Source organism: Mobula hypostoma, chromosome 10 (assembly GCF_963921235.1).
Source record: "Mobula hypostoma chromosome 10, sMobHyp1.1, whole genome shotgun sequence".
In the NCBI taxonomy this organism is placed as follows: domain Eukaryota; kingdom Metazoa; phylum Chordata; class Chondrichthyes; order Myliobatiformes; family Myliobatidae; genus Mobula; species Mobula hypostoma.
The window spans coordinates 43,261,219-43,271,518 of record NC_086106.1 but is presented as its reverse complement, the minus strand read 5'-3'; the positions used below and the strand labels follow the sequence as shown (position 1 = coordinate 43,271,518).

The window sequence follows — 10,300 nt, the reverse complement described above, 5'->3', positions numbered from 1 at the left end:
CCTCTGTCCCTCTGAACATATCTCTTGCCCATCCTCTGGGTCACCCCCCCCCCCGTCTTTCTTCCCGGACCTCCTGTCCCATGATCCTCTCATATCCCTTTTGCCAATCACCTGTCCAGCTCTTGGCTCCATCCCTGCCCCTCCTGTCTTCTCCTATCATTTTGGATCTCCCCCTCCCCCTCCAACTTTCAAATCTCTTACTCACTCTTCCTTCAGTTAGTCCTGACGAAGGGTCTCGGCCTGAAACGTCGACTGTACCTCTTCCTATAGATGCTGGCTGGCCTGCTGCGTTCAACAGCAACTTTGATGTGTGTTGCTTGAATTTCCAGCATCTGCAGAATTCCTGTTGTATATGTTATAATTATGTGGTTCTGTCGGTGTTAGTCTGTTTTCTGTGCTATCACTCCGGAGAAATAGTGTATCATTTCTTAATGCATGTATGCATTTCTAAATGACAATAAAAGAGGACTGAGTGTTCTCATAATCTAATCTAATCTAATGGGTTAGTGGGTGGAGGTGCTGACCAGCCTTACTGCTCGGAGAAAGCAACCTGGTGGTCCTGCTACGTGGCCTCCTCTGATGGGAGTGGGACAACCAGTCTGGGAGCAGGGTTGGTGGGATCCTTCATGATGCTACTGGCCCTTATCCAGCACCTTCCCCTATATACGCCCGTGATGCCGGTGATGAGTTGAGCAGTCCTGGCTGCTCGTTTCTGTTTCCGCACCGTGCAGGATGCTCTCCACTGCGCGTCTGTAGAATGGCGGCAGCGTAGACGAGCATAGTCCAGACGTCTTCAGCCTCCTCTGAAAGCAGGGGCGTTGGTGATCGTGCAGAGATTGTGCAAGCTGTGCACTCCCAAGAGATTTCACTGCTGGCTGTTCCCACTGCGGTACTGCCTTTGCGGGGAGGGGCGTGAAGAGGGGTACGAGTTCTCCCGAAGTCAATAACCGTCCCCTTTGCCTTGTTGACTTTGAGGGAGAGCTCTTCCACCGTCTCTCACTGTAGGCCGACTCACCGTGGTGGGTGATGAGCCCCACCACTGCCGTGCCATCGGCGAACTTGACATTGTGATTACTCGGGTGTTCGGTCACGTGTGAGCAGACTGTGCAGCGCACAGGCCGGGCAGGGTGGGGGGCACCCATGTGCAGCGCACAGGCCGGGCAGGGTGGGGGGCACCCATGTGCAGCGCACAGGCCGGGTGGGGTGGGGGGCACCCATGGAAGTGAGGGAAATGGAAGGATGTGGATATTGTGTAGTCAGAAGGGATAAGATTCATCACTAATTTAATTGGTCTGGCACAATGCTGTAGGCCGAGAGGCCCACTCTCATGCTGTACTGTTCTATGTTCAGTACCAGTGTGTTGGGATATCAGATTTGTACCCTCAAACCGAGTAAAGTCCCATTTGCTTTCATCTAAGTCCCTGAGCTTCCTCTGTCTCCTATCACACACCCTCTCCCCCGCCCAGAGCTGCAGTCCCCACACTCCCACCGGCGTCTAGAATCCCCATGCTCCATGCACTCCCCACCCCCGGGGGCTTTGGACACAGTACTCACTCACCTCCCTGCAAACACTGGCACAGTTTATCGGGCACAAGTGTGACTGAGGCGCCCGCTGGGGAAGGAATGCCAAGTAGTGATGGGCCAAAACCAGCCACTGGGCCAGGGACTCGGATAGTTGGGGTGAGGGTGGGATTTGAGGGGAACGGGGTGAGGTGGCTGGGGGATAGGGTGGGTTGGTTAGGAGGGTCTTGGATGGTTGGGGTGAGGGTGGGATTTGAGGGGGATGGGGTGAGGTGGTTGGGGGATAGGGTGGGTTGGGCAGGAGGGTCTCGGATGGTCGGGGTGAGGGTGGGATTTGAGGGGGATGGGGTGAGGTGGTTGGGGGATAGGGTGGGTTGGTTAGGAGGGTCTTGGATGGTTGGGGTGAGGGTGGGATTTGAGGGGGATGGGGTGAGGTGGCTGGGGGATAGGGTGGGTTGGGCAGGAGGGTCTCGGATGGTCGGGGTGAGGGTGGGATTTGAGGGGGATGGGGTGAGGTGGTTGGGGGATAGGGTGGGTTGGTTAGGAGGGTCTTGGATGGTCGGGGTGAGGGTGGGATTTGAGGGGGATGGGGTGAGGTGGTTGGGGGATAGGGTGGGTTGGTTAGGAGGGTCTTGGATGGTTGGGGTGAGGGTGGGATTTGAGGGGGATGGGGTGAGGTGGCTGGGGGATAGGGTGGGTTGGACAGGAGGGTCTCGGATAGTCGGGGTGAGGGTGGGATTTGTGGGGGACGGGGTGAGGTGGCTGGGGGATAGGGTGGGTTGGACAGGAGGGTCTCGGATGGTCGGGGTGAGGGTGGGATTTGTGGGGGACGGGGTGAGGTGGTTGGAAGATGGGCTGGGTTGGACAGGAGGGTCTGGGATAGTCGGGGTGAGGTGGATGGGCTGGGTTGGAGGGTCTCGGGGCGACTCTCTCCACCTCACTGCCACTTCCTCTTCTCTTGTCCTCACCTTCCCCCCCCCCCGCCGCAGGAGCCGTATGCCAGCCGCCGCTTCACCCACGCGGGCTGGCCGCTGTGCCAACGCGGCCTGGTGCTGGTGCAGCTGTCTGCGTTGGACTGGCGGCAGCTCCAGCCTGGTGACTTCTACCTGCAGCTGGCTCCCCCGCCGCCGTCGCCGTCATCGTCACCGCTGGGCCGCGGGGCCCGCCTGCTGCTGAAGTGGCCAGGCGCTGAAGGGCCGGTCTCCGAGCTGGTGGACGAGGCCTCGTACCCGCACCTCTTCACCGCCGAGTGGCTGGACGGAGTCAACCGTCGCCTGGCCCGCGGCGACAGCGGCCACCGCCTGCTGGAGTGGTGCCTGGCGGCGGAGGGAGGCCGGCTCCAGCGGCTGCCCTGGAGGAGGGTGATCTACCCGCAACTGGAACCCGAGGGCGGGCCCGGACGTGAGCCTGGCCCCCGCCCGCCCGCCGTTGGCACGAGGAGACGCCCGTCCGGCGACGGGGCCGACGCGGAGCCGCGGGCTGAGGCCGCCCTCAAGCGAGGCCTCGGCAATGGGCAGGAATCGGGTGGGGACAACGGCGCACCGGACGGCGAGGTTTACTGCTCGGGCGCGGGCAGCGACGACCCCGAAGGTGGCGATGAGGGTGAGTACGTGGAGCTCTCGGAGGCTTCCCCGCAGCGGGGGCCGGCGTTCCCACGCTGGCGCCGCGCTTGCACAGGGCCGGCAGCGGTTGCCACGACGCTGCCGGCCCCCGGTGGGCGCCGTCGACGGTCTGGCGCGCAGGTGCGGCGCGGGGCGTGGCTGCATCGTCGCCAAAGGCGGCAGCCTGACAGCGGCAGCGGGAGCAAGTGGAAAAGCGGCGGGAAGGCCCCGGCAAGGTGCCGCAGCTCTCCTGTCGACGGCGGGAGGGCTCGTCGCCATCGGCGACCGGAGGAAGGCCCTGATGGCGAGGAATGGGTTCGCCGCCTGGCCCAGGTGGAGCTCGCCGGAGGGAAGGAGGGCCTGTTGCTAGGGGCGACCGGCCTCGCTGACCTCGCCTGGAGGGAGTCGCTGGCCCTGGAGGGCGCGGGGGACCTCTCCGAGTCGACCCAGTTGGAAGTCGGCCCCAAGCCTGGCTATGAAGGCACGGGATTGGTTGAGGCTTCCATGCATTCATTGGCGGAAATGGATATCTCACTGTGCAGAGCTGAATGGCGATTGGTGGAAGTGTGCGAATCTGAAGTGGGGGCCGAAAGCTCGTTGGGTGCTAGAGGAGCATCAGACGCAGGGATCGAACTCTCTGGGCTGGCGTCGACACAAACTGTGGTCGATCAATCGTCAGTTTGCCGCAGCTCATCCTTAACTGGGAGCCAGCGATCATTGGCTGAAGGGATCTCCCCAAAACCCGGGGCTTGCCGATCATTGGCTGAAGGGAACTCACCAAAGTCTGCGGCCAAACAGCACGCACTAACGTTTGGGAATGACCCATCATCGGACCGAAAGCAAACTGGAAGTGAACTGCCTTTGGATGAAAAGGGCTTGCCAGCGGCGGTGACTGAGATACCACTATCTCCGGAAAGCACGGTAGAACCTGGGTCTAAACACTCAGTACCTTCGGCTAGAAAGAGCGGACTGAAAACTGGCACAAGTCAGGGAACCTCACCAGAAACTCAACAGTCACTGGCTGAGGAGGGGCTGCTGACAACGGGGACTGAACGCTCACTGGCTAATCCAGAGGTTTCAGCAGACCAACACTTATCTGAGCAGTTTGCCATGGAAACTGGCTCTGGGCAAGTGACGCCAGAACGGGGTTCGGTTCAGAGGGCCGTGGTAACTGGGACAGAGTGCTCATTGGCTGCTCGGGGTCAGCTATCGACCAGGGATCAACAGCCATTGGCTGAGAGGGTTGCGGCAAACACAGGGACTGAACGCCCATTGGCTGAGAGGGTTGCGCCAGTCATTGGGATTGAACAGACATTGGCTGGGAGCCGGGTGGATTGTTCGCTGGGCGGGCGCGAGCCCTCCACAGCCGGGCCCCCGGTCCCGCTGGCAGGTTCAGACTCGTCACCACAAGGGTCACAACTTGAGCAGTGGCAGCCTGCCGGGGGCTCAGAGCGCCGTCCACTGCTCGCAGGCCAGACACAGAGGCCCACCGCCGCTCCAGAGGGTGGGGACGAGACCCTGTTGGACCCTCAGCGCGGTAAGGCAAGGCCCACAGATGCCGGGAAGTCACCCACCCCCACAGTCCCGGGCCTTGCGTCAGCATGGAAACGCCATGAGGACGAGGAGGACAGCGAGGTGGAGCCAGCTCTACACAACCACAGGGGTGATCAGACAGCACGTCAGGAGGCCAGAGAACAAGGGACACACTCTGAGAAAGTACCCCAAGGGGAGCAGAGCAACAGTTCCACTGAGGAAGGTAAGAGGCCAGCTAGTCTTATGTCTGGCTGCGGGCGAGTGGGGTGGAGACTAATCGGCAAGTGCACAGGAACAGGCCTTCCGGCCTACTGAGACGGTGCTGACAGTCAAGCTGCCTTGCACAGTAACCCTCAAGGGCAGGAAACCTGGGCAGCCACGGGGAGATAGGCTGCACACAGCTGGAGAAACACAGACAAAGTGCCAGAGAAGCCCAGCTGGTCAGGCAGCATCTGTGGAGGGCATTAAACAGTGGGGCTGAGACACCTCATCTGAACTGGACAGGAAGGGGGCAGCAGTCAGGATAACAAGGTAGGGGAGTTGGGGAAGAGTACAAAATGGCAGGTTATATGTGTACTCCCACCCACGTCCTTATACTGCATTCTGACCCATTCCTTTTCAGTCCTGAAATGGGGTCTCGCCCCGAAACGTAAACTGTTCATTTCCTTCCATAGGTATTGCTTGGCCCGAGTTACTCCAGCATCTTGTGTGTGTGTTACTTGAGATCTCCAGCTTCTGTGCAAACTCCTGCAGTCTCTGATACAGAGCCGGGGAGTTGGGTTTGCACCGGGCTGCTGGAGAGTGAGAGATGGACCTGCCCTCTTGAAGAAAATTAGCCGGGCCAGATCAACCCCTCGTCTGCTGCCCGGCTGGGAAATCTAATCCCTCCACACGTTGTGGCACTGCTGCCCTGCAGCCTCAGCCAGCCTGGTTCAATCCTGACCTCTGGCACTGACTGTCTATGTGGAGTTCGCACGTTCCCCCGTGGCCCCGGGCGCTCCAGTTTCTTCCCGCGACCCAGAAACATGCAGGTCTGTGGGTTCATTGTAAGTTCCCCCCCCCCACCGCACCCCAGGGGACATAAGTTACGGGGAACGAAAGAAACAAGAAAAGGGACTGATGGTCTAGCATGGATGCAATGGGCCAAATGGCCTCATTTGCACTCATCATAATGTTAAGATGGTCGTCCAGCTGTAGGAAGGATGTGATTGAAGCTGAAGAGGGTGCAGGATAGGTAGGGAGGATAGTGCTAGGACTGGAGGGCCCGAGTTATGAGGAGGGACTGGACAGGCTGGGACTGTTTCTCCTCAAGTGACGGAGCTTGGGGGAGATCTGATAGAGGGTTATAAAATCATGAGGGGCACAGATAAGGTGAACAGTCACAGTCTTTTTCCCCCGGGTAGGGTGGTCCAGAACTGGAAGGCGTGGGTTTAATGTGCAAGGTGAAAGATTTATAGGGGGACTGTGGGGCAAAGTTTTCCCCACAGGGGTCACACGGAGAGTGTGCAAACTCTAAACAGACAGCCCACAGCTGGGCAGTGGACGAACGAGCTGATGGAGGAGGCGGGAGAGGTGGATATATTTCTTCTCCTTCTTGGGCCATTGGTAACCTCCTGGCTCCATCATGCAAAGTTGAAGGTCTGGTTGGAGTTCATTAGCGTTTCTGTAACCCACTCTATCCTCTGCACAGGGCATTGGCCTGTAGATCTTCAACAGAGCCCTGCTGGCCGTCCTTACCCATTTCCACCTCTCACGACAAGGGCGTAGGGGTGGGCTTTGAGAGGCAAACGTGGATAGATTTACAATGTGCAAAAGGCGCTGGGACAGGTACGTGGATAGGAGAGGTTTAGAGGGATAGGGGCATAAACACTGGCAGATGAACAGCATGGACAAGTTGGGCTGAATGGCCTGTCTCTTAGCCTGGTGACTCTGTCACGTGGGGACAAATTGGATTTCAATTTCTCTCTTTTGTTGTAAATTTAGGACATTCCCCTCCTCCCTTGCCCACCCATCTCCAGAATTGCCAGGGTTAAATGGCCCATTTCACCTGGGCGTCGTCAGGGTAACCGTCATTGTGGTGGGGGAGGGGGTTGCAGACAATGCTGCGAGAAGACCCTGCTCTCACCCCCTTTGGGAAGAAGTTGAACTACCAAGGTGTAGAGAGCTGTGAGTCCAAGGGGATTAGTGTTGACAGTTGTGGAGAATATCATGGCTGAAAAGGGCCGAAGGGCCTGTTTCAGTGCTAAATGCCCCTCTAACTCTGTGCAGGAGGGGACACTGTTGACATTTCCTTTGGAGTGAAGAAGGCCGGAGGGGTTTATTGGATATTGTGATGATCGGGTAGGTGAATTCCCATTAGCAGGCAGGCTGGTGAATTGAATTGAATTGAATTGAATGATCTTTATTGTCATTATACTTAAGGTACAATGAAACTCTGTTTGGCTTCCTCTCAGGCAATTAAATAAAGCGGTAGATAAAAACAAGACTGTAATAGAAAAACAGTATTAAATAGATAAGTAGCAGAAAATAAGTGGTGACCATGAGGACGAGATTGAAGTTGATCATGAAAAGACAAGATGGTGGTCGGGGGGTTCTGGAACTCCCGGCTCACGAGGCCGTTAGACCCGGACCCTGCCCCTCATGTTCAAACCTTTCCTGGGGAGGTCCAGGGGGAGGCATGACCCATGAGGGAAGGAGGGTCTACCTGGTTGGTTCCGGGCTGGGACACTCGGGGTGGGACGGACGGCTTTCTCCTGCCAGCATCAGCCCTACCTGTCAGCTCGTTTGAGAGATGAAGCTCGCACTGCTCCTTCTTGCTGTTATTTTGTGCCTCATCCTCGGTCACCATTCCCCCTCTCTTCCTCTAGGTCCCTGTAGTGTTCGTCCGTCCGGAGACAAGGGAGGTGGAAAGGATTCGCCACGCCAAGCTCCCAGTGTGCCAGCCTATCATAAGACTAGAAGCATGACGCTCCCACTGCCCGGTAGGGCTGCCCAACAACTGTCCAAAGTCTCTTGTCCCAGGTGGTCTGAGGTCTCCGTACCACCAGCAGCCATCACCTTGTCTCAATCCTCTGAGGTCTCCTCACCTCAACTACCTGAGGTTTCCTCATCTGAACCTTCTAAAGTCTCCTCACCTCAGCTGCCTGAGAGTTTAACATCTTCAATCAAAGTTCCCTCACCTCAACTCTCTGAGGTTCCCTCATCTCAACTTTCCAAACTCTCCTCCCCTCAACTGCCTGAGGTTGCCTTAGCTCAATCTTCTGAGGTCCCGTCACCTCAGCTTCCTAATGCCCCCTCACTACAGCTGCCAGAGGTTCCCTCACCCCTATTGCCTGAAGTCACCTCATGCCGAGCGTCCGAGGTCCCCTCACCTCCACTGCCCCAGGTCCCCTCACCAGCAACAGGCAACGTCCACTCACCGCAGCCGCCTGATGATGCTTCCTGTCAAACCGCTGAGGTCTCACCACAGCCCCTGGGTGGCATTCCCTCACCCCATCTCCCTGAGGTTCTCACGCCTCGACCGTCTGAGGTCTCCGCTCACCCACTGCCGCAGGATCAGGCCGCCACTGGAAGAGAAAATAGTGATGCCGCAGAGGAGAGTGAGCCCCTTGGCCTCGATGGAGACCTCGCTGTAGACCCATGCCCTGCAGCTTCGCTCAAGGTGGACCTGGATGTGCTTCGCTCTGAGGTCCTGTCTCTCCCAGGTAGGCACGGGGCGTGGGCCAGCAGAGGAGTGAAGCCAATCAGGGGCAGGCAGCAGTTCAAACACCGTTGGAAAATGTGAACTGAAAACACTCAGCAGGTCAGACAGCCTCCACGGTGGGAAAAGCAAGAGTGAATGAGACCGTTCTTTGGAACAGGGTTGCTGAGGAGGTAGCAGAAAGAGGTGGATAGGACAGAGGAAATATCTGCGATAGGGTGAGACCAGGTAATATGGGATAATTGCGACAGTCAGATGGAGATTATAGACACGATAGATTCTGTGGGTGCTGGAAACCTGGAGCAACACATAAAATACTGGAGGAACTTAGTAGGTCAGGCAGCATCCATGGTGGAGAATAACCAGTCGAGGTTTTGGGACGAGACCCTTCATCATCGGACAGGAAAGGAGCTGAAGGTAGAGGGAGGGGGAGGCGAATAAGCTGTCACACGATAGGTGAGAATAGGGGAAGGGGAGGTGGGTGGGTGGGAGAGGGGATGATGTGAGAATTTGGGAAGTGATGGGTGAAAGGTGGAAAAAGGCTGCAGAAGAAAAATCTGAAAGGAGAGGAGAGTGAAATAAGAGGAAGGAACCAGAGGGGGTGACGGAAAGAGGAGGTGATGGGTAGGGGAGGTGATGGAAAGGGGAGGTGATGGGTAGGAGAGGTGAAGGAAAGGGGAGGTGATGGGTAGGGGAGGTGATGGGTAGGGGAGGTGATGGTAGGGAAGATGATGGATAGGGGAGGTGAAGGAAAGGGGAGGTGATGGGTAGGGGAGGTGATGGGTAGGGGAGGTGATGGTAGGGAAGATGAAGGAAAGGGGAGGTGAAGGAAAGGGGAGGTGACGGGTAGGGGAGGTGATGGAAAGGGGAGGTGATGGAAAGGGGAGGTGAAGGAAAGGGGAGGTGATGGGTAGGGGAGGTGATGGGTAGGGGAGGTCATGGAAAGGGGAGGTGAAGGAAAGGGGAGGTGATGGGTAGGGGAGGTGATGGTAGGGGAGGTGATGGGTAGAGGAGGTGATGGGTAGGGGAGGTGATGGAAAGGGGAGGTGATGGGTAGGGGAGGTGAAGGAAAGAGGAGGTGATGGGTAGGGGAGGTGATGGGTAGGGGAGGTGAAGGAAAGGGGACGTGATGGGTAGAGGAGGTGAAGGAAAGGGGAGGTGAAGGAAAGGGGAGGTGACGGGTAGGGGAGGTGATGGAAAGGGGAGGTGATGGTAAGGGGAGGTGAAGGAAAGGGGAGGTGATGGGTAGGGGAGGTGATGGGTAGGGGAGGTGATGGAAAGGGGAGGTGAAGGAAAGGGGAGGTGATGGGTAGGGGAGGTGATGGTAGGGGAGGTGATGGGTAGAGGAGGTGATGGGTAGGGGAGGTGATGGAAAGGGGAGGTGATGGGTAGGGGAGGTGAAGGAAAGAGGAGGTGATGGGTAGGGGAGGTGATGGGTAGGGGAGGTGAAGGAAAGGGGACGTGATGGGTAGGGGAGGTGAAGGAAAGGGGAGGTGAAGGAAAGGGGAGATGATGGGTAGGGGAGGTGATGGGTAGGGGAGGTGATGGAAAGGGGAGGTGAAGGAAAGGGGAGGTGAAGGAAAGGGGAGATGATGGGTAGGGGAGGTGATGGGTGGGGGAGGTGATGGGTAGGGGAGATGATGGATAGGGGAGGTGATGGAAAGGGGAGGTGAAGGAAAGGGGAGGTGAAGGAAAGGGGAGATGATGGGTAGGGGAGGTGATGGGTGGGGGAGGTGATGGGTAGGGGAGGTGACGGGTAGGGGAGGTGATGGAAAGGGGAGGTGAAGGAAAGGGGAGGTGATGGAAAGGGGAGGAGATGGGTAGGGGAGGTGATGGGTAGGGGAGGTGATGGTAGGGGAGGTGATGGGTAGGGGAGGTGACGGGTAGGAGAGGTGAAGGAAAGAGGAGGTGATGGGTAGGGGAGGTGATGGGTAGGGGAGATGAA

General features: G+C 57.8%; 1 protein-coding gene across 1 annotated transcript in view; it reads left to right on the top strand.

The window, feature by feature from the left end:
• Positions 1–2,319: 2,319 nt before the first annotated feature.
• Positions 2,320–10,300, top strand: part of LOC134352528 (uncharacterized) — a 276,182-nt gene continuing 268,201 nt past the window's right edge. Inside the window, exons 1-3 of the mRNA XM_063059793.1 lie at positions 2,320–2,328; positions 2,511–4,878; positions 7,523–8,359. Coding sequence (XP_062915863.1) covers positions 2,320–2,328; positions 2,511–4,878; positions 7,523–8,359 — 3,214 coding nt within the window. The remainder of the gene's footprint in view (positions 2,329–2,510; positions 4,879–7,522; positions 8,360–10,300) is intronic.